Source organism: Perca flavescens, chromosome 9, assembly GCF_004354835.1.
Source record: "Perca flavescens isolate YP-PL-M2 chromosome 9, PFLA_1.0, whole genome shotgun sequence".
Classification (NCBI taxonomy): domain Eukaryota; kingdom Metazoa; phylum Chordata; class Actinopteri; order Perciformes; family Percidae; genus Perca; species Perca flavescens.
In genome coordinates, this window is record NC_041339.1 from 15641691 (window position 1) to 15666143 (window position 24453).

Sequence of the window (24453 nt, forward strand, 5' to 3'; positions counted from 1 at the left end):
TGGCATTTCTTTAAACCAATCAGAATTGTCATGCGCGGTGCTAAACTCCGCACAGAGCCACTGCAAAATAGTCTTGAGAGAGAAAACTCAGATTGGACAGATAGTCTAGCTAGCTGTCTCAATTTACCATGCAGAGATCTGAGGAGCAGTTAACCATAGTCCTCAGAAATCCACCAAATTTAAAATTCCAACACAAAAAAAGCAGAAGGAAACGGAAAATACATGCATCCGGCGGAATTTCCTGCAAGTGGAACACGAAGGATATGGACTACTTTCCATCTAACTGTTTTTATTATTTGAGTGGCCAAATCCCACCAGCGTTTAGTCACTAATAGATATCAAATGAAAAGATGAAGCCTCACAAACCCACACGCCATAAAAATCATGGGAAAAGACAATACAAATAAACATTAAGTATATTTCTTTTAATGAGAGGTAGTGTTAGCAGCAATGACACAACTCAGTGCCTAGATTTAACACGTCACAATGTTACCACTGTTTTATTCGACTAATTGGTAGCCTAATGATGAATTAATCATCCACATTAGCTAAAGTTAGCATTCCTGTTGTCCAGCTGCATTAGTGTCTAGATGTCATCTCAATAAATACTTGTGTTTAAGCACTAACGCTGTCAATAAGACACAGACACAGTGCAATTACAGATCTCTGATCCAAGCTAAACTACTGTAACATCAGTGCAAATGTAAAGTGTGCTTTACCGACGAACTGGGAGTCCAACAACTATGAATTATTGAATCACTTGTGAACGGGAGTGGAAGAGTATCTGTTTACAGGTAATACAGTAGGTGATTGCAGCTGCAATGGATACCTCACACAAACTACGCCTCTTTGGTAACAACAGTAGGAAGAGATGGGCTACTGTAAACATTTTATGCAGCAGTCAAAACTCATCGTGCAGCTTCTTCTTTTTGGTGATTGAAGGATGAAGACGATTTAGGAAGCCATTGTAATGTAAACACAGAAATCCTCTGAAGGGCGCAGCTCTAATGTCCACTCTCTGTCCTCGCAGCGGTCAGCACAGGATACGAACTTTGCGCGAACAGTGTTTCATCCACTGAGAAAGTGCTCAGCCGGTCTTTACTCAGAGTGTGTTTGATGTCTTGGATCAGCTGCACGTCTCTTCTGTCTCCGTTGACGCTCTCGTCTGACGGTTTGGGTTGGATGTCTTCATGGTGGGACTCCTCCTGGCTTCCGTCGTCTGACTTGGACGCCGTGAAATCAGTTATTTCGGTGACTTCTCGACTTTGTTCGTCACTTTTCCCCCACGTTTCTTCGGTATCTTTCGCTCCATTCGATTCCGAGAGCCCCCCTGGGCTCGTCGTGTGCTCGTGCTGCTCTTCCGTTTCGGACGAAGGCAAAAGATCTTTCACCTCTTCAACTGCGGTTTGTTTTTTGTTCAACTCTGGACCTGTATCTGTGGTTTTCTCCTCAGTTTGGTTCTCGGGGACACTCTCGGGTCTTCCGCTGGTTACTGAGTGATGAGTGTCTGCAATGCTTTCCACTTCGGTTTTGGAAATGTCAGCTTGCTCAGAGCTGTCCTGCGTTAAACCCTCTTGCGCCCTGTCTTCGTCCACAGATCCTCTGCTTCCTCTGTGCTCCCCTGACCTCACGTCTTGCCCGTTCACAGACTCTTTATCATTTTGTTCGCTCTCTGTTTTTGCTATCAAGATTTCTTCCTCGGTCTCCTCCTCCACTTGCAGCGTGTCTTTCTCGCACGGTTCCTCATCTTCAGAGTGATTGCTCTCAAGGTTTGACACCACAGCTTCCTCTTTGCTTTTGTCCATTGACTCATTGACATCTTCTTCTGCATTTCCAGGCGTCTCCGCCATGTTAAGTGGACTCTCTGATCTCGGCAGCTCTGTAGATTGTGTCACTTCTTCGTTTGCGTCAGATACTTGAGCGTCCGAAGTCGATTCCTTCAAGTCTTCTAAAGGTTCGACAAACGTCTCAAAATACTTTGATGTTTGATGCGTTGTTATCCAGTTTGTGACCAGATCTCTGTTGTCTTCTCTCGCTAAGGCCTCAGGAGTTTCTTTACCTACTGCGGCGCCCTCTTCTGTGTTATCATCGTTTTGCGTGAGCTGTGACGTCTGCGCGGGAGGTTTGAGCAGCACACTCGCTCCTTCCTCCGAGGCCTTGCTCGCCTCCTCCGTGTCGGCTCCGTTTTCTCCGTCGGCGGCAGAGAGCTCAGCAGCAGCGTTTTCGTCAGTGTGTGGGCGTCTGTCAGTCTCAGCGTCAGATGGTGCAGTGGACCCGTCCAACTTGTGAGCTGTATCGTCTGAATCCACCGCTGCGGGGGTTAAAGATTGTGCCCGATCCCCCGAAGAAGCAACTACCACCTCATTGGCAGTACTCTGAATGTCGTCACTCGTTTCAATCAAATCGGATTCTCTGTTTTCACGATCAGGGTCAGGTAGGTTTCCTGTTTCCTCCCCGTCCTTTATGTCATCTAATTCAGATTCCTCTTTCAATTCCCCATCAGCTGTCTCCGGCTCGGAGTCATTTTTAGTAGATTCGTTTTGCTTTTCCACGCTGTCATCCCCTTCCTTAGCGTCACTTTGTACCACATCGGTGTCAGGAGCCTCATCGACGTTGTCGTCGTCATGGTTTTCGGCCCCATCTTCAGAATCAACAGTCACTTCTTTTACCTCTGTGCTCTCGCCCGCTGCAGGCTCCTCTGTCGTTCTCTCGTCTTCGGCGTCCTCTGCCGTTTTCACGTCCTCTTCGCCCTCGGTTTGAGCCTCTCCCTCATCCTCACAGGTTCTGTCCGCTGCTTCGGCAGAAATCTCTCCATTTTCAACATCAACTTCCCCCTTTTCACTGTTGTAACTTCCTCCTTCGGTTTCTTTCTCAACATCTTCATCCTCCATCGCGTCGCTTGGCGTCTCTTCAGCCGTTTCAGTCCCATGTGCTACATCTGCTGCTTCACTGTCAGCGACGTCCTCCGACTCAGCAGTATTTTCATCAGGTATTTTTACATCTATATCCAAGTCTGCATCTGCACTTTTCTCCGATTCCTCTGTTATCTCAGATATTTCTTCTCCCTCTGCAGTCTCATCAACTTTTGTCTCTTGAGATTCTTCATCGCCTTCATTCTTCGCAACGTTCTCATCCTCGTCCTCTTTCTGATCTTTCTCTTCCTGTTCCGCTTCATCATCCTTTTCTCCATCAGCAGCCGTGTTAATCCTTCCAGCCTCATTAGTTTCATCAGTTGCGGCTCCCTTTTCTTCAGATTGTTGCTCGTCATTTTTATTACCGACACATTCGCTGTCTTCGTCTCTCTCGGTCTTTTCTGACTCGTCTGCCTTCTCTTCAGTTGCAACTTCATCTTCTTCACTGAGGGTTTTCTCAGCTTGTTCTTCACTTTTAGTCAACTCTGAAATGCTGTCCTCGTTTTCTATCCTTTCTGCTGTCTTACTCTCATTCTCTTCCTCTTCTGTCTCATCTTTATCATCCTTTTCGCTTTCCTCTCTATTTTCACCTTCTGTTATTTCATCTGGATTTGTTTGCTTTTCTTCCTCCTTACCTTCCTCTTCACATTTCTCTTCTACCTTATCATCTATTTCCGTAAGCGATTTGTCTGTCTGCTCTTCTCCCAGATCATCCCTTTCTTGTTGATTGTCATCCTTACTAGCCTCTACTGCTGACACTTCTTCTTCTTCGACACCATCTTTACTGCTCTCATCTTTTGCATTGTCCTCACTTATATCTGCTGTTTTTTCAACGGTGGTGTCTCCGCTCCCCTCCAACGAGCTGCTCGAATTCTCTGCTGTGACTTCTGCGTCTCTGTCCTCGCTGTCTTCCTGCTGCCTCTTCTCTGTGTCGGTTACAGGTGCCTCTTCATAGTTGAGGGCCTCTCGCTCCTCTGAGGGCTCTGCTTTCATCTCCATTGTCTCGCTCGCTCTCATCGCCTCCGCCTCCGCATCATCTGGGGCTGCTGTCTCATCAGTCTTTCTATTCGGCTCCGATACTGATGACTCATCCTCCTCGCTGCTTTTTGCCCCTCGCCCCGTCTCGCCGGGCTGCGCGTCAGCCTCCGCTGCAATTTTCTCCTCGCTTTCTTCGTCTTTCTCTGCAGCCTCGCCATCAGCAGATTTAGTTGCCGCATCTTCTTGAGGTTCTGAACCCTTGTCATCATCAGCCATTTCCTCTTCAGATACAGGATGCAGAGCTTCACCGGTGTCTTCGGTGTCCTCTGACTTATCATTTTCTGTGTTTTTGTCATCTTCTGATGCAGCCTTTTCATCTCCATCTTCTATTTCCATCTTCTCTTCTTGGGGCCCTTGTTGAGTTTCGTCATCCTGTCCTCTTGGTTCAGACGTCTCTTCATGATCCGGCACCACTTCAGCTTCACAAACAACATCTTCCTCACATTTTGTTTCCTCTACAAGGGTCTGTTCCTGTTCTGTAAATGTCACCAATTGTACTGCAACAGCATCTGCAAATACAATAGATAATTTTTTTTTTTTAAGGAAAGTAAGTATTTTACTCTTGTGTAGCTTGCTGATTCCATTGAATAAAAAAATGAAAGTCAGGTACCCTTGCTGTCTTGATCAGGGCCTTTATCGATGGACTCCTCCTCCTCAGTGCTGGTGTCGCTCAGCTCAGGCTCGGAGTTGCACTGGGACTCCTTCAGTATGGCTTCTGCCAGCTTCTCCTGCACAGATTTGGCTTGGGAGAGAAAAACAGACATGGCAGTGATTTAAGTTCATGTTTAAGCAAGCACTTTTGTGAGTCACTTATGGTGACAAATCCAAATGTTAAAAGGCTGTGAATAAAGCAGTATTTGAACAATGCATGTGCATTGAGAAAACTGAGCCAATGAAGAAACAAACAGCAATTAGACAAAAGAATGTCTTTAATCTTTCCAGGTGCAAACACAACATGCAAAGTGATAACTAACATGCACAGAAAGAAAATACAACAACACATAAACAAGCATGATTCAGTACACAACCAAAATGGAAACACAAAGCACAATCTCTTAAAATACCCATTTAAAACCTATTTTATGTCATTTTAGGATGTGAATTTGAAACTCTAGATGATAAAAGATTAAAAGAAAGAAAGAAAATCACTAAACTTTGGCACCAAAGTGTTTTGTGCACACAGATTCAAAGAGCACAGTTTGGTTGAGAAAACCAATTCCTACAAAACCTACAATTCCTGTTTAACAACGATACATTTTCATGTATCAACATGTCAGTTAAATTTTTACAGAAAAAGAATGCTGTAATGCGGAACGGATGTGTTTGTGTAGACTCTATACATTAACAGTGACATATGTTGCGCTTTTTGGGACTTTAGGTGTGTGCAGCTTCCTCCTCCTTTTCTGATTTTCACCACCCACAGGCTTTCCCTTTGTTTAACGAGCTATATTTTGGAATGTTTATTTATTCCACATCATTTCGCTTTAACCAGAACTACATTGTGCAGCTTTAAGACAGATAAATTAAGTAAAAAGCAAACATAAGTTATAAAAGGCTTTCTCTAAGCCTGAAAACATTGTCAGGTGTTGGGACCGGAGCAGTGGGATTAAACATTATCTTAAACAAAGAGATCTCAGAGCATGTGACCTCTGAGACAAAGGAGATCACATGACCAACATGTGGCCTGAGCGCCCTTTCAACAAAGAGATTGCGGTCTCCACGCAACTCTAAAGCCTGAGCGCCTTTTACAAACAAAGAGAATGCGGCCTCCATGCAACTGTAAAAGCCTAAAAGTAACACCTCCATGAGAAAAGATGGCCGCAGGTCTAAAAACTACAGACGTTGTAGTTCACACCTTCAAGAACACTGATTCCCTATTGCCCGGGGTCCCTGAACGCAGCAGGGGTCTGTGCCCAGGTGACCGGGGATATAAAAGTCTCCGGCACCCACTCCTTTGTGTCATTCACATAGTTTCATTTTCCGGACGAGTGGACTATTTTTGGTGTTCTGGCAACACCCTGTATCCTGTGAAAACACACATCAGTGTTTCATCTCTGCAGAAGAGAAAACAACGTTTCTCTGCAAGAAATTGGACAACAGGGACACCACGTTTTCTTATTGAGTTAACCAACTTGTTTTTCACTGCCTGTGGAGAGTAACAAGTTTTCTGTGAATCACTGACGAGTGAGACGGATTCGTTCTGTTTACCATGGAGCATCTATGGACCAAACGAACGAGAACACACACAGTAAGGAGGCTTAAAGTTTCTGGGCAGAGAAATATAGGTGTGTGTTCATTAATGTCGGTGGCCGCTATTGCTGCAACTTGTTACGAGATTGAATGTGATTAATTAGTAAGTGCTACTGTTGGAAACGTCTTACGATTAATATGATTGTGACCACCGAGTCCAATTCATTGCTGTGAAAGTACTGGATCACGGTACCTGTTGATATGTTGTGTTTGATACTGTAGCTTATTGAAACTGAAATGCTACACTGCTATCTCCCGCCGCGGAGTTTAGTTACTGTACCAGTGAGATAATACACCTTCCGTTCGTCAGTCGAACCACAGCACCGCGACGTAACAAGACTGTTACCTCGTGGCCTCGTGTTGGACAAAGGGTCAGTTATTATCGCCGCAAGAAAGAAAGAAAGCTGTTGGCCCACCAGAGGCTAATAATAAACATCCCCTCGTCAAGTTAGGTCAGGGTCCTGAATGAATGAGAGGATTGGTTATTATCGAAAATCAAGATTCCAAGTGTTTTTCTTTCTCTAAAGTCTGCTTTCCTTTCCTCTTCTACACACTAACCTAACTCACACGCCTACACATACACAGATCAGCTAACGGCCACCCATAGTCAAGTGGTGTTGCAACCAAGTTTCACTACCCGCTATCTTGGGGTTAAATAGCATGTTTGTGTATCTTCCTTGAGTAGCCATTTTGCGCCTTGCGCTAAAAACTACCAAGAGCCTCACATCTCGCAGTGTTTCATCCGCCATCTTACATTACATGTCATTTAGCTGACGCTTGTATCCAAAGCTACTTACAATTGCTATACAGTATACAGCATGTCAGAGGTCGCACACCTCTCAACTAGGGGTTAAGTGTCTTGCTCAGGGACACGTTGGTTGATGTATCGCAGTGGGAATCAAACCAAGGTCTCCCACACCAAAGGCATGTGTCACATCCACTGCGCCATCACACACACGCACGCACGCTGCTAAGCACACACGCACACACAAAAAGTTCACCACGTTTGCTTGTTTTGCCTTTGTTGTACTTTTAACAAGTTATACGTTTATTGATTGAAGAACTATTGATTGACAATTAATAATTTGGAAGTTCAATAAATTCTTTATACTTTAAAGAGCAGTTTGTGATTATTTGTGTATATGTTGTAGTAACAACTGGTTGAACAGGTCAGTGCTTGAATTTCACCCTTCCCGTTCACTTTATAAATATATAAATTCATCAAATTAATTAAGATCCATATTTTCAAAGAGAACACCACCTATGAGACTGTTTTCACAGTTCAGTTATTGGTCCCTGATTCCAGGGTGGTGCCCCGTTTTGACTGTTTGTCAATTTGGTAAAATTATGAATACACATATTCATAACTTTATTAATATTGATAAAACATCTTTGAATAATTGCCAATAATTGAATCTGTACCTCCCCAATTCCCAATATACAGGAGAGACAAAAAATACAATTAAAATATGTTTTAAGTGAGAATTTCTCATTCACATCCCAACATCTCGAAACTCATTTTGAATAAAATTGAACTTTTACATTTAAATAAAATGGATCAGACAGAAACACTTCACACACAAACAAATGAAAAATAAGCATAACAATAAAATAACTTAATTTTTCCAGTATCAACTTACAACAATGTCATAATGTTACTTTAAACATCACAAACTGACATTACGGTACTGTGATAGTGATTTAGTTGTTATCAGGGCTGTATTACTGTATTTACCTACACACACACACACACACACACACACAACATAAAGTGAATACAGCCCTAGTTGAGATGATAGTGGAAAAACCTCCATACGAGATGGACTGATCCATTTCTCACTTAGGTGAAAGCTCCAGAGTTGTATTTGTTGGTTTATACTCACCCCTCTCTTGTTCCAACTCCTGTTTGCTCTCATCTACCGTTTTCTCCACCTCTTTCTCTCCTGAGGTGTCGTCACTCTGTTTATTCTCATTCCCTGAGGTGACGCTGTTGTCTATCTCTGTGCTGTCCCCCGCACTGTCCTGTACGTCAGAGTCTTTAAGCACCTCAGGCTCAGCCTCAGTAGCAGCGGCTTCTTCTTGATTTGGTTCATCGTTTTTTTCATCTGGTAGAACGGCAGTTTCCTCTTGATCTAACTCTTCAGGTTGCTCTGCTTTCTCGTCCTCTCCTGAGTCTTTGGTGGCTTCCGCATCACTCTCCTCTCGGTCGCTGCCTGAGAAGCTGGAGCCTGAATGGGACTTCATGTCCTCTGTGCAAGAAAAATGGAGCATTTTAAATTCTGTAACCAAATAATTGTTTATTTCTTGTAATTCTTTTCAAAAATAAAATGTCTTAACATGAATCCAAGCCCCACTGATGATAGGCTTACTGGCCTTTAGGTAAGGTAGTCACTAAGATAGACAGCCACATTTTTAACATTAAAACATGATTTATAAAATCATTCCAACACATTCTACTTATTTCTATCTAATTTTAATAGCTTAGTATTCTATGCTCTAAAATGGTACGTATAAAGGCTTTAAGCCACCCAACATGTTGTTGTAGGCCCAGTTTAATATGCAACTTCATTTTATACAAAATATGTAGTAGGGGTTCCCTGCTCCGTCTCACATTCAGCTAAGGGGTCCTTGGCTTAAAAATGCTGTAAATAAATACATAAATAGAAGGAGTAGTTCCTTTCAGCATCTCATTGAAATCTAGGCTCCAGAGATCTGCAGTAATCAGTATTTGAATGCCCTCTAAAAGAGACCGAGTGATTCTGTTTTGCTAAAAGAATGAGTTAATTATGTGTGATGAAATGCCACTTCACTCTCAGTTATTTTCTTCTCATGCAATACTTGAAAGTATTGTGTTCAAACAGGAGATTTCCCCCACCATCCTTCTCGTCGTCTTCAGTCTCAGAGGCGTCTCTCTCCTCTTTAACCTGCCTTTCAGTTCCACGGGATGGAGATGAGGATTTCTTTTCTTTTGCCCTGTCATCGTCTGCAGGGCCCTCGTCATCTGCTTCAAAGTCTTCCTCATAATCTGAGGAGGAAAGAAAATTCTTTGAGATGCACTGTTTGGACAAGATCTGCAAAAGCTCTCGCTTAATGCATTTCTTCTTAGCGTAGTCATGTTTTTTTGTACTCAGATGTTTCAGCCATTATACCATCTCTGACTTTCTCCTCCTCAGCTGTTTCTTTTTTGACTTGAGTCTTCACGTCCTGTGGTTGGCTGCTTTTACACTCTGAGTGGGATGAAGCATCGTCTCCAGTCCTCTCTGTCTCCATCTCAGCACCATCCTTTGGGCTTAAGACTGATTCTTCTCTTCCTTCATCCTCTCTGACCCTCTTTGGCGGAGGAGTGGGCTTCTTGTCTAGTCCCATTGCTATGATGCACCTGAAATAATCAGCATGATACATGTATACTGTATGAAGTTTAGCGTATTAGTTAGATTTAAAAAACTTTTTTTTTAAGAAAGGCTGTCTTTTTTATTACACACTTCTTCCACGTCAAAACCTTGCGCCTACGTTACCGAAAACGCAACTCAACCACTCACAGTTGAGTCGGAGATTCAGGTGTGTTATGTTAGTAGCGTCTAAGCTAGCCTCAAGCAGAGATAAGCAGCAGGCTACAAAGGTCTGGTAAGTTCACTTCTTTCTAACTCCCTTTTTCAAACTAACCAAGGTTTTCCACACATGCAGTACTACTACTTCTCCAAGACATGTAAACAGACTTTGATGTATACAATAAGTGGAGTTCCCCTAAGCCTTTAAAAGGAGACCTTACTTGTAGCAGGGAGAGGCCCCCTCTACGCCGCAGAAGCCAAAGTGTCCGTGCCTGCCACCGAGTCTGGGGCCCTTTCTGTGTTTGAACTCGCAGCAGGAGCTCAGCCGCTCCAGCTGCAGCCCGTTCAGGAAGAAAGTCAAGCTGAAGGGGAAACCTCGGTGTCGCCTTGAAATGAACTGGAAAGTCTCTGAGGGAAAGATTGAGGACGTAGGTGTGAGGAAGGAACATTTTCAAGATCAAGATGGAACAACTCAAACCCATCTTAAATCCTGTGAGGCATATTACGTATTGCTACATGTGGTTGATTTAAATAATAATGATTCTCAACTAAATCAAAGATAAAGAAATATTCTATAGACTGGGGCCCTTTAATAGAGTGGATTTGGGTTTGTTTGCGGAAAGGTTGTTTTATACACTTACGTTATTTTTTTGGGGGGGCATTTTTGGCCTTTATTTTGACAGGAAAGCTGAAGACATAAAAGGGGAGAGAGAGGGGGAATGACACGCAGCAAAGGGCCACGGGTTGGAGTTGAACCCGGGCCCGCTGCATTATGGAGTAAACCTCTATATATGCCGCTCTTCCAACTGAGCTATACAGGCCCCCAATATTTGCTCTTATTTGTGTACACAAACACACATATCTAACAAACACAATCACAGATCATCACACTGACCTCCCTCGCGGAGCTTTCCCTTGAAAACACACAGGTTCTCTCCTCCACAGTGTTGTTGAAACACTTTGACCTCATCCCTCATGTCGGTCAGGTCGTGGGAGAGATGCACTGTTTTGCCAAAGTAAATCATATTCACACACACCCTACTCTGGTGCACAGAGCTCCTCAGCATGGGGGGGTCCTGGATGGGAAAAAGGGCAGGTTGGGGTCAGTTTGATATCAATTTAATCCAGTTTAGGAACTTTTTTTCTTTTCTTCACTGATCTACACAGGTAGGTGTTATCTAAGTCTGGATGAAATTATATATAGTATAATATATACTGCATTTTACAATAATCTGCGACTACATATAAAAGGAATAGAAAATCCTCGGGATCCCTCTATGCTGTTCTGTATTTTAAAGTGTAGACACAGATTTACGAAAGCCACACACAAAGACATATAATAGAACCTCTTCCTGCTGGGTGCTGCAAAGATCAATGCACCTCCTAGAAATTTGAATTGTTGTTCCTAGTTAACCCAAAGGGGCTGCAGCTTGTAAATTTGTTGTGGAAGATTATGTTGCCAGGGGAAAACATAAAGAGAGGTAAAGACCTCATTGACGTCAGCTCCACTGGGGGCGGTGGTAGGACGCAGTCTGCGGCCTCTGAGCGTGCCGCTGGGAGGGACCTTTACCCCCCCCTCTTTCCTCTTCGTGACTGGAGGCACCGGGGTGACAAAGTTGTTGATGACTGGGAGGCAGTAGGGTGAGATGCCACGGTAGGGCTCCGCTGTGGTCAAACGTCTCCAGGACTCCTTGTCCATCTGGGAGAGAAGTTAACAGAGTCCCATTGTGACACTGATGTACTATAATGTTTATTTCAATTCTTGTAGTCGCTAATGAATGTGACTAAAGGTAGACAGTATTGATCTCGCTATAGTTTTTAAACCAAAAGAAAATATGATTTTCTCTGTAAGGAAAAACAGTCGCTATATAAGTAGGCACATGAATGGGTGAATGAATGAAGGAGACTCATGTGTCTCGGTCTCACAGTGCAGTTGAACGGCTGGTCGTTCTCATTGGAGGACTCGAGGAGTCTGTAGGGGGCGCTGCGTCTGAGCGAAGCTGTGGTGCTGTTACTGTGGATCGGCTTCAGACGCACCGGCCTCTGCATCTTCCCTGGAGCCGTGTTGGGTCGAGACGAGCCCGGCTGCAGCACCCGTAACACACACACACAGTCAGCATGCTGCTAATTACAAACACCGTATATGTCTCGCTATGGAAACCAACACAGTGTGTAATTGGTTTAATACAGTGAATACAAGATGTTCCTGAAATTATAAATGTGTCTGATTTGTTGTGCTTCAGTACAACTAAACTGTAAACTAAACATATCAATTGATAAAAATCTAAGCATGTTTAAGGCTGACATAATGGGAGGAATAATGCTGTTCTATAAGATAATATTCCTTTATTTTCATAATATACATTGAGATTGAAAATTCTATCTTGGCAAAAAAACTTTTGAGACATATTGTCCATAATCATTATTTAATTTATTGTTATTATATATGTTATTATATACTGTATTGTCTGTGTTTGTGGTCCGCTGCTGGGTTTTGCACGTCATCTATGCATGCAATATAATGTTACACATCCATCCATCCATCCATCTTTGTCCGCTTATCCGGTATCGGTTCGCGGGGGTAGCAGCTCCAGCAGGGGACCCCAAACTTCCCTTTCCCGAGCCACATTAACCAGCTCCGACTGGGGGATCCCGAGGCGTTCCCAGGCCAGGTTGGAGATATAATCCCTCCACCTAGTCCTGGGTCTTCCCCGAGGCCTCCTCCCAGCTGGACGTGCCTGGAACACCTCCCTAGGGAGGCGCCCAGGGGGCATCCTTACCAGATGCCCGAACCACCTCAACTGGCTCCTTTCGACGCAAAGGAGCAGCGGCTCTACTCCGAGCTCCTCACGGATGACTGAGCTTCTCACCCTATCTCTAAGGGAGACGCCAGCCACCCTCCTGAGGAAACCCATTTCGGCCGCTTGTACCCTGGATCTCGTTCTTTCCTTCATGACCATAGGTGAGGGTAGGAACGAAAACTGACCGGTAGATTGAGAGCTTTGCCTTCTGGCTCAGCTCTCTTTTCGTCACAACGGTGCGATAAATTGAATGTAATACCGCACCCGCTGCGCCGATTCTCCGACCAATCTCCCGCACCATTGTCCCGTCACTCGCGAACAAGACACCAAGGTACTTAAACTCCTTCACTTGGGGTAAGGACTCATTCCCTACCTGGAGAAGGCACTCCATTGGTTTCCTGCTGAGAACCATGGCCTCCGATTTAGAGGTGCTGATCCTCATCCCAACAGCTTCACACTCGGCTGCGAACCGATCCAGTGAGTGCTGAAGGTCACAGGCCGATGATGCCATCAGGACCACATCATCTGCAAAAAGCAGCGATGAGATCCCCAGCCCACTGAACTGCAACCCCTCTCCACCCCGACTACGCCTCGATATCCTGTCCATAAATACTACACACAGGAATGGTGACAAAGCGCAGCCCTGGCGGAGGCCAACCCTCACCTGAGAAGGGACCCCCTCACCCCATACTCCTGCAGCACCTCTCACAGTATCTCCCGGGGGACCCGGTCATACGCCTTCTCCAAATCCACAAAACACATGTAGACCGGTTGGGCATACTCCCAGGCTCCCTCCAGGATCCTTGCGAGAGTGAAGAGCTGGTCCGTTGTTCCACGAACAGGACGGAATCCGCATTGTTCCTCTTCAACCCGAGGTTCGACTATCGACCGAACCCTCCTTTCCAGCACCTTGGAGGACACTTTACTGGGGAGGCTGAGAAGTGTAATACCCCTGTAATTGGCACACACCCACTGGTCCCCCTTTTTGAAAAGGGGAACCACCACCCCGGTCTGCCACTCCTTAGGCACCGTCCCAGACTTCCACGCAATGTTGAAGAAGCGTGTCAACCAAGACAACCCCTCCACACCCAGAGCCTTAAGCATTTCTGGACGGATCTCATCAATCCCTGGGGCTTTGCCACTGTGGAGTTGCTTGACTACATCAGTGACTTCCACCAGGGAAATTGACGACAATCCCCCATCATCCTCCAGCTCTGCCTCTACCATAGAGGGCGTATTAGTCGGATTTAGGAGTTCCTCAAAGTGCTCCTTCCACCGCCCTATTACCTCCTCAGTTGAGATCAACAGCGTCCCATCCTTACTGTACACAGCTTGGATGGTTCCCCGCTTCCCCCTCCTGAGGTGGCGAACGGTTTTCCAGAAGTACCTTGGTGCCGACCGAAAGTCCTTCTCCGTGTCTTCTCCAAACTTCTCCCACACCCGCTGCTTTGCCTCTTTCACGGCAGAGGCTGCAGCCCTTCGGGCCCCTCGGTACCTTACCACTGGCTCCGGAGTCCTCTGGGATAACATATCCCAAAAAGACTCCTTCTTCAGTCGGACAGCTTCCCTGACCACCGGTGTCCACCACGGTGTTCGTGGGTTACCGCCCCTTGAGGCACCTAAGACTCTAAGACCACAGCTCCTAGCCGCGGCTTCAGCAAGGGAAACTTTGAACATTGTCCACTCGGGTTCAATGCCCCCAGCTTCCACAGGGATGCACGAAAAGGTGCGGAGGTGTGAGTTGAAAGTCTGTCGGACAGGGGCCTCCTCCAGACGTTCCCAATTTACCCATTTGGGCTTACCAGGTCTGTCCAGAGTCTTCCCCCACCCCCTGACCCAACTCACCACCAAATGGTAATCAGTTGACAGCTCCGCCCCTCTCTTCACCCGAGTGTCCAAAACACACGGCCTCAGATCAGATGAAACGATTTTAAAATCGATCATTGACCTTTGGCCTAGGGTGCTCTGGTACCAAGTACACTTCTGAGCATACCTATGTTCGAACATGGTGTTCGTTATAGACAATGCATGACTAGCACAGAAGTCCAACAACAAACAACCACTGTGGTTTAGATCAGGGAGGCCGTTCCTCCCAATCACGCCTCTCCATGTGTCTCAATCATTGCCCACGTGCGCGTTGAAGTCCCCCAGCAGAACTATGGAGTCCCCCACTGGAGCCCCATACAGGACTCCACTCAAGGTCTCCAAGAAGGCTGAATACTCCGAACTCTTGTTTGGTGCATATGCACAAACAACAGTCAGAGTTTTCCCCCTTACAACCCGCAGGCGTAGGGAAACTCCAACATAGCGGCGCTCAGCCGGGGGCTTGTGAGTATCCCCACTCCCGCCCGGCGCCTCACACCCTGGGCAACTCTGGAGAAGAAAAGAGTCCAACCCCTATCCAGGAGTATGGTTCCAGAACCAAGACTGTGCGTAGAGGTAAGCCCCACCAGATCTAACCGGTAGCGCTCCACCTCCCGCACAAGCTCCGGCTCCTTCCCCCACAGAGAGGTGACATTCCACGTCCCCAGAGCCAGCGTCTGCTGCCCGGGTCTGGTCCGTCGAGGCCCCTGCCCTTCACTGCCACCCGTGTGGCAGCGCACCCGACCCCAGCGGTTCCTCCCACAGGTGGTGGGCCCATGGGATGGAGAGGGAGTTGCCACATTGCTTCTTCGTGTTACACACAGTATGTTTAATTTATTGTAATCTGCTCTAGTTCTCATTTATATCTTTATACCTAACTTTTATTTGCTCTGTTTCATCCTAGTTTTCAGTTGGGGATATTTAAAGTTTTCTCTTACTTTGATGAATCATAAACTCCTTTAATCGAATCATCATAAATGGTATAATAAATAGGTGTGTGTAAATGCACATTAGTAATGTGCCTTGACATTTGCCCCAACATATCACTGTTGATGTATTTGAAACAAGCCTCTGCTCGCTGAAGTGTGAGATGTTTGCAGACAGAGATTTCACAGGTAAACACAGAGATCAAGGCCAGGATTACCAGCTCTATTTACCCGGGCATTTAGGTCTGTGACCTTTGATGTTTTAAAGATAACCCACTTTAATCCCAATATTTCACTAAAATCCCTCTAGTCTGCGTACACAGCAAACAGCAGCTGACAGCACAGATAATGATTTTCATTACAGACAGACATTCCTCCCCTGAAAGAATGTCTTGGACTTAGACACTGCTCAACTCTAACTGAGTTTGAGCGATTAAAACAGATCTTTATTTCCCTTATGTCCATTGATGTAAATTGGTCGCTTTAGGGCTGAAGAGATGATGCATCATTAATATAAAATATATTAAACTTCAACTGGCCAAATTTAGGTGCTGCAATTAAAGAAATAGTTCAACATCGCTTGCATGAGAAGATTACATTTCTGTATGGTTACTCCATCTTAAGCGTCATCAGGTGGTTAGCTTAGCTTAGCATAAAGATGGGTAAAATATTAGCCTGGCTCTATCCAAAGGTAAGCAGTTGCTAGGCAAACAACAGAGACTCCAGAGGGACAATGCTCCCGGTCAAGAAATAGTTGCTTTTTTCACTTTGGTTTTTGTTCAAATTAAACAAGATAAAACGTGTTACTTAGTGATGTTTAGAGGTGCTGTTGCCTTCGGATAGGGTCAGGCTAACATTTCCCCCATCTTTATGCTAAGCTAAGCTAACTGGCTGTAGCTTCATATTTATATTTATCATACAGACATGGGAGTGATATCAGTCTATTCATCTAGTTGGCATCAAGAAAGTAAGTGTATTTCCAAAAATTTTGAACTATTCCTATAATTAAATGTCAACATTTTAAATACAAACCCAATATATGTATCTCTTGTGAAACACAGGTCTGATTGACCAATCCATCTTAAATTGATTGGCTTAATAAAAGGTATTTAACTTAAAGATCCAGTGTGTAATGGGTTTAGTTTACAATATCTGTGTGGCCCGTTCACAAACTTGTCCTTTTTCATGAATATTTACCACCACCATCAATTCCAAGTATTCCTATTGGCTTGAAATTTTACATTTACATGAACTGGGGTAGACGCTCCATATTCATGCGCCATCTTGAAATATGTTAGTCGGTAAGGGACATATAGGACGTACTGCTCCGCCTTACGTTTTCGCTGTCACATGATAAACACACAGGTGCTGCTAATGCTGCTAATGGGTATCGTAGCTTCCTGGCCCCGGCAAGTTTGAAGAAGGAAACATGGAGGACCACACGTATTCAAAATCCAAATTTCAGGAACATGAGTCTTCTTCTTCGCCCAGAAAAAGAAAAAGGATATTGAAAAGAACGAGAGACCGGCGTCATCAGAAAAAAACGTGAAGGCTACCGTAGCTGTAATACGGTTTTTGAACTGCGTGGCATGAGAGAGTTGATTGCGATATATGATCTCAACACTAGATGGGAGAAATTCCCACACATTCGACCTTTAAGGTTGAGGTTTTAAACTCAGACATAATATCTTAGAGAACATGTTGTGGCATTTAAGAACCTTCTTTCCATGATAGAGATGCTATAATTAAAGGTCACATTTTAATTGATTAAGGGCTTGGATCAGCGGTTTATATCGTTCCTGGCTGGCCACAGGGGTGCCTGCATCATTCATAGATGACAACATATTAAATGTCATGTTACAGCAATATCCACTCAATCTACTGGTGCACCAAGACGGGTGTTTTGACTCACAGACTCCGAGGATTCAGAGTTCTCACCCTCCGGCCCAGAATGTTGTTTTCTGATACCCCTGGCCCCCGTGGGTGGACGGGGAGACAGGATACGGATGATGTCTTCTTCATACCTTTTAGAGCGCTCCACCTTCCAAACAGGATCAGTCATTAATATTGTTGCCATTTTCTTGTGTAGCTATACGTTTGTTCCAAATTGAGATATATTTGTACACTATTATCTATAAAAAAAAATTGCTCTTTAAATAATAGTACATGCTAATTTTTTTTTTGTTTCATATGATTCAGGAGTCATTAGGTTACAAAATAGGGCAGCAAAGCAGTGTTGAAATGTAAATGATGTACTTTGATCTTATGCACTCTTTCCCTCCTTGCAAACTCCTCCAGTTTCCTTTTGATCTCTATTTGATGGACACGCTGTATATGGGAGGGGCACAGAACAAATTAGCATAATTTATTATTCAAGGAGAAGCACAGATTAGCTGACAATGTTTAGACCTTTTTGTCTCTGGTACACTGTGTTCCTCCCACCTCCATCTCCAGCACCTTGTGGAAAATGGCCTGGGCCAGGCATTCTCGAATGTGTCTCTGGTGGGCTCTCTGGATCAGCCTGTGTCTGTATTCCTTGTCTGGAACAATACGCCCACTCCTGGTGATCTGAGAACAACAGCAGTCTCAGCAGTGTTCAAACTACGATATGGGTATTTGAAAAGGGTTAACATTGTTTTTAAACTGAGGTCACTAACAGCTAATATTTTATGCAGAAATACAAAACCATTAGGGTAATGAAAATGTATTTTCCCTATCAACTTCTTACTATGATAAGCAATGAAGGCGTATACGATACGACTAGGGCTGGGTACAAAATTCAATACTTTTTAGGCACCGACCGAATTGCCTCTAAAGTATTGAGTACAGCAAAATGCCTCGTCGTTAAATGCCCAATTTCAATACCTAAAGGCTGTGTTATGCTTCTGCGTCAACTCCATGCTGTAGCTACGCCGTCGCTCCTACGTCGCTCCTACGGCGTCGTGACCCTTTCGGAGTTCTGCGTTGGGGTTGAACACGTTTCTTTGCATCGCGGTGCATTTTACTGCCAGCACGCTAGGGCGTGATAAGTCTGAGTTTATTTGCGAGGTGTCTGCCAGCCAGTTTATGTTATGTTAGCAAGCAAACTTTAGCACAACTGCCAACAAAGTACTGCTTGCTGGCGAAGTGCTCATTTCAAAACGTTCCTGTCATATACACTTTACAAACGGAGAACCCCGTCACTGTAACCAAAATATGTCTGAGTTTATTTGCAAAGCTTATGTCGGTGAACTAGCATGTTGCCAGTAGGCTGCTTGAAACACCGACTATCAACACACAGGACGAGTTGACCAATCACAGTCCTTGCGGTCTGCGTAGCCTCGACACAAAGTTACACATTTTTGGAGGTGCGCGTCAAGCTACGGCAGAGGGCTCGGAGAGGGGTTCGCGTCGACGCAGAGGGGTCTGCGGGGGTACACCGTCAATTCGACGCAGAAGCATAAAACAGCTTTTAGGAGTAAATAGCGTCAGCGTCAGTGAGCCAATCAGCATGCAGCATGCGTCTACCTAGATCTAATAATGTCTCTGATTGGCTGTCTAACGTTACACGTCGTAGAGACACGCAGGAAAAACTCTACGGTACACAGAGAAATATAAATAAAGATTTGTGCCTTAACGTGTAATGTTGTCATTTCTTTTTGTTAAAGTGGATTTTATAAAATTGTATCGTTTAGGGACCTGTATGGAAGTCACAGTAGTGGTATCTGTATCAAATTTTTTGTTGAACGATACCCAGCCCTAGATACGACACAATTTCACAAACACAAAATCTCTCTTTTTGAAGTTTGCAGGGCTTGCATGGCTTGAAAAGTAGTACTGTTATTTAGCCCCTTTCCCGAGAAGTTGACATGGTTGGTACCAATGGATGCTCTAGATCGTCTAGTTTCATATGATACCAATATCGTCACTCTAGTGTTAACACTGAGCCCAATAAGACCTCTTAAAGACAGCAATGTTGGCTGGTCCAATGCAGGAAGTCAGAAACGGACCTTATTTCATTCCCCGTGACCTACATGGGATTCAAAACGTCAAACATTTTCGGCGAATGTTTGCATCCTGTACTAAGGACATGACCTTGGTGTCATCATGAGCAGCTACAGCCCTGATCATCATCATCATCATCATCATCATCATCATCATCAGCCTGTTAACGTACCAGTCCTGCTCTCTGCAGGTGTCTCCTGATCCGAGTGTTGCTGAAGTATCCAGCCAGATGTTTGTCTGTCAGACTGTTGTAGGCTGAAAGAAGTCTACAGAAACAAGACACTCAATTAATCCCAGCCAAAGAAACTTATTTGAAAAAAAAAAAAAGGCTTCACTTTATGACGGACATTCAGACTTTAAATCTTGTCTTCCACTAAAGTTACTCGGAGAGTTCTTCATTACGGTTCACAGAAAACCAGAATCCCAATCAAATGGTTTAGTGGAGCACCACACCAGGTTTGTTTGTTGGTTGTTGTTTCTTGTCCTCATTAATGAGACATCAGGTCGTCCAAAACCCCGGCCCATCTGAAAGTGTTTTTCCAGCAAAGATTTGATTTCCTCCAGCATTTGTGTACAAGACAACAGGATCTTACAACTACAGGGTCGGTTACCGGTGTCTGATTACGCACAGGAATTACAGGGCATGACACACTTAACCCTGCGTGCCTCCTCTTTGTACACCTGGCTTGTTTGTTTCTGGGCCTCTTCAGCTTTGGCTGCAGATTTGTATTTATTTTAATATCATTTTTAATGGTGCAACAACATTGGTACAAATTTAACGTCTGTACAAATCACTGTTTTTCAAATGTTTTTTCCCTGATTCAAATTTTTTAAATAAAACTGACTCACTTGTAGGTAAAAAATAAAAACAGACATCAAATATGCATATATGAACTCTACCAGGGTAAGAAGTTAGCATTAGCATTAAAAATGACTAATTACTATGTACACAAGTATTAGCAACACAATGTACTTAAAGTATCAGAAGTAGAAGTATGCATTATGCAGCAAAATGACCTCTATCAGTGTTACTGTATTATATATTCATACATTCCAGTACTGGTAACAGAGTAAATGTGCTTTTATGTAAACAAAGAATCTGAATACCTCTTTGACATAAAAAGAGTGTTTTCATCCCTCTCCATCTTGTTTCTGCTGTTTCTTCTCGTCTTTTCAGGTCTTGTTCAAAGACATTTGTTTGTCACAGTGAAGCACTTTGTTTGACAAAGTTTAAAACGTTTTTTTTTTATCATTTATTAGTTTATGGTGGACTTATTAGTACAGTAGGGCCTAGCCTAAAAGTAGTAAATGTACTCCCATATTAGGGTCGTTTTGTGAAGCACTTTAGCATTAGCATAATTCAAGTCAACCAAAAGTTAATTCGGCCACTGTCGTGACTATATTGCAAGACATTTTACTCCCATGACATTTTGTATAATTAATGAATTTGTCTAATTGTTTTCAAGAAATTACTAAATTAAGAATGATGAAGTTAAATAAAAAGTTTAACATATCAGCACACCCCTACCCTTGGCTAAATATAAAACATTAAATTGTACCTACCCTAGGTTGAGGTGACTCATGGTTTTCAGCTTGAACTCTCTTTAATGTCTCCCCAATATTTCAGGTACGAAGGAGCCGTGGTCTTGCTGGAGGACGCCTGGGCCGATATAAAGTCAAATTAAACCAGCAGAGTTGTTATAAAGTGTGACAGTCAGTGTGTTTCCAGTGGAGTCGCACTGAGAGGCTGCTCTCCGGAGCGGAACTGATGACACTCACCGGTTGCCATGGGAGGTCACGTGACGATGTTGCCAATGAGACTAGTTTCCACTTACAGAGAGAGTCCCACTGACATCTAAGCCAGGATTTACACACACACACACACACACACACACACACACACACACACACACACACACACACACTCACACACACACTTTGCACATTCTGCAAATTTTTTACACGGATTCATTACTCAGTTTACTTCATTTTTATCTCTGATCATTTGATAAGTAGCCTACTAGCCTGTCAACTCTTTTTAGACTGGTGCAGTAAAATGATACAAAGTTTTAGTGGTAAAAAGAAGAAAAAAAAAGTACTCAGATCATTAAAAGTACCAGTGCTGTGTAAAGACACGTCACAAGTAAAAGGCATGCATTCCAAATCCTACTGAATAAAAGGTAAATGTACTCAAAAGTATCAGAGTAAAAGTACTTGATCTGCAGAAAAATGGTCCCTGTCAGTGATATATTAATAAGACAGTATGGTTAAAACTGATGCAGCATTTTACTGCTGTAGCTGGTTAATTAAGCTGGAACTAGTTTAATCTACTTCTCATGCAGGCACAGGTAGTTTCAGGTAGTTTAGTCCATTGGTACCCAACCTAGGGTTCTTGCCCCTTCCAAATGGTCACAGGATAAATCTATGGGGTCATGGGATGTATATTAGGAAAGAAACAAAAAGTTATGCGAAAAAATTGTGTTCATATTTTAGTCTCTTTGGCTTTTTGTGAAATATTGGATGATTTTACCTACATGGCCCTTAAACAGTTATTTAATTGAAACTATCTGAGAAGTTTAGAGGAAAAATCACTTGGTGTTGTATGTTATAACTTTATATGTTTTTTTTTTACTGTAAAATCTTAATCTATAAAGTAACTAGTAACTACAGCTGTCAGATAAATGAAGTGGAGTAGGCTAACAGGAGGAACAAATCAATGCTGTTGAGCGCCAGCAGTTACTTTGACTTAAGTTAGAACGCAGCTGGGCCGTTGGTAGCTAATAATAAAGTTACGTAGTACAATGACCTTTTTGCCGTTTTAGTTGGCCTCTGTAAAAAAATAAATGTCTCATCTACTCTATACTGACGTGTGGGAAGGGATGCCAGCCTCCCTAGTCACTTTGGTCATTTTCAGTAAAGCAACAGGTGCAGCACAGCTGCTAATAAAGTTTCTACCCATACTTGGCCATTGTAAACAGTACCCAGGCAAGTTGACCGACAGTTATCCCATTAGTTATGACGTCACGTCAGATCTATTGTTTTATATCTATGACTGAAACCAACAACCTGATATACACTACAGCAACAGTGATCCTAGAGATGCTTGGCTACAAGATGAACATAGGTCATAAGGAGCAGGACCCTGCATGGAGAAGCTGGCTAGAAGCTAAGATCAAGGGAAGTCAGCCAGCTATCCGAGCTACAGAAATCATTACAGCCAAGATGGGTAGACACATGTCCCAATACATGAACAGCGCACAGAAAGACACCAGGGGAGAACCAGTCTAACACCAGTTACTGGTCGTCAGACTGGATCGCTGCCTGGATCGACTACAAGAACATCAGAGATCTCTGTCTATAAGAGCACAGTCCTAGACCACACAGCACAATGACACCATCACTGACACAGTGGAGAAAAAAAACACAGTTTTCACCTCAGAAAATCGATTCACAGTTTACCAGTTTAAGTTGCAGGTCCTCTGTGGCCCTCTTGTGGAATTGTGGGGAACTATTTTTGCCAGGAGTCAGCATCATGTTCACATTTTCTATTGTCAATACACAAGCCACATCTTTTGTGGAACTTATTAATGCTACATTAACTCAGATAGATAATCATGCAACACAGTCTCACTCCCTACTCGTCAAATGTATGACGCATGGTCAAGAACCCTGGCGTCAAGTTTCAACGAAAGAGGTGTACCCTTGTATGGCGAGTGGATAGTGCCACGGATAACCTACCGAAGGAGACTGTCGTGTGACTCTAACGTGTGGATTGACTACACCGTCGCCAGTGTACATCGTAGTTGATAAGAACGCCGCCACACCTAGCGTCGTCGACCGCCCCAAAAAAAAAAAAAAAATTAAAATTGATTGAGTGAATTCAAGTTCAATATACAGTAAGCCTATAGCCTATAGGTTTAAATGTATTTCAATTCATTCAATATATGTTCCAGGCCCTTTAGCCATTATACAAGTTGCTCTAAAAGTAGCCTACTGACAGTATAAAAATAATACGATGAATTAAATTGTAGTATCTCATCAGCTTATGTGACCTGCGCACTGTTGGAAGAATGCATAACTCTAACATTGATTGAACATCGGCGCCATCTACTGGATCATTGGCACTAATTGCCTTACTGTTTATAAGCTTCATAGATCTATTTACATGTAACTTTATGTACGTATGTGTATATGTATGCATGTATACACTTTATTATATACAACTTATATATGTAGCCTATAGTAGTGAAACGTTCATGTTTAACGTTACCTTGTTTATCTTTGTTTTTAGCCATAACGTTATGTCTGTTTCTGTGTTGAAAGCAACACCTAGCCAGACTCAAATTCCCTTGTGTTTACACTTACATGGCCACTAAAGCAGTTTCTGATAAAAATCCGAAATATACTGTAAGTTCTTTATTTAGTATCTTTGCAGAGACCCCCAATTAAAAAAAATTCGATTTGAGTCAAAGGCACCACGGTCTCGCTGTGTGGGCTGGCTCTCTGTTCTTTATCTAGCTAGTTGGCCTAGCTAAGACCAGCCAAATCACTGACTTATTTATTATGTAATGGGTAAATGTCAATCAAGCACCTTCATATTTGTTTTATGTTGTATACCCTTAATAGTTAATTTGTTTTTATTTTTTGAGTGAACTGACGTTCATTTTGGGTAACAAGTTGACGCAACAATCCCCAAGGCTGCAAGCTCCCCAGCTAAATCAGCTGTTATTTTTATGATTTTGATCATATATCTTGTGACTATACCTTCGTTACGGTCCTAAGGCATAAGACAGTTGATGATGGTTGTTGATTTTGGTTAAATATGCCAAATTGCTATTTTATTTATGATTGTTGTTCAAACGGCATCTGTCTCTTATTGCCATGGAGACATTTCGAGTGTTCATTAATACTTTTTTTATAAGCATGATGATATTATTAGCCTCACATTATGAGTAACACATAAGAACCAGAAAGTAAGCAAAAGAACACTAACAAAATGTGAATCTAAACAATGACTCTATGAATCTATAACAAATACTCTAGTTCAATATTAGGGGAAAAGTCCCCCTGACGACGTAGGCCTACATAGTTCAGACGTCTTTAGATAGTGAAGACGTCTGTTTCACATGTT

The 24453-nt window shown here is 43.3% G+C and overlaps 1 protein-coding gene across 4 annotated transcripts; it reads right to left on the reverse strand.

Annotated features, from left to right (window-relative positions):
• Positions 1–488: 488 nt before the first annotated feature.
• On the reverse strand, positions 489–23136 carry erich3 (glutamate-rich 3). Of its 4 annotated transcripts, none has more exons than XM_028588252.1 (16): positions 23061–23136; positions 20886–20982; positions 20430–20501; positions 19495–19588; positions 17781–17906; positions 17595–17666; positions 17251–17379; positions 11675–11833; positions 11238–11447; positions 10644–10824; positions 9970–10156; positions 9350–9579; positions 9076–9225; positions 8084–8449; positions 4561–4692; positions 489–4459 (listed from the first exon to the last, which is right to left on the reverse strand). In XM_028588252.1, exons 2-16 carry the CDS (start codon positions 20903–20905, stop codon positions 1005–1007), a joined length of 5583 nt encoding a protein of 1860 aa, XP_028444053.1. In that variant the 5' UTR covers positions 20906–20982; positions 23061–23136; the 3' UTR covers positions 489–1004. The 4 variants fall into 4 exon arrangements, with proteins under 4 accessions (XP_028444053.1, XP_028444050.1, XP_028444052.1 ...); XM_028588249.1 differs by having other exon boundaries at positions 22782–23134; XM_028588251.1 differs by lacking the exon at positions 23061–23136 and adding an exon at positions 21102–21186.
• Between the last annotated feature and the right edge of the window lie 1317 nt (positions 23137–24453).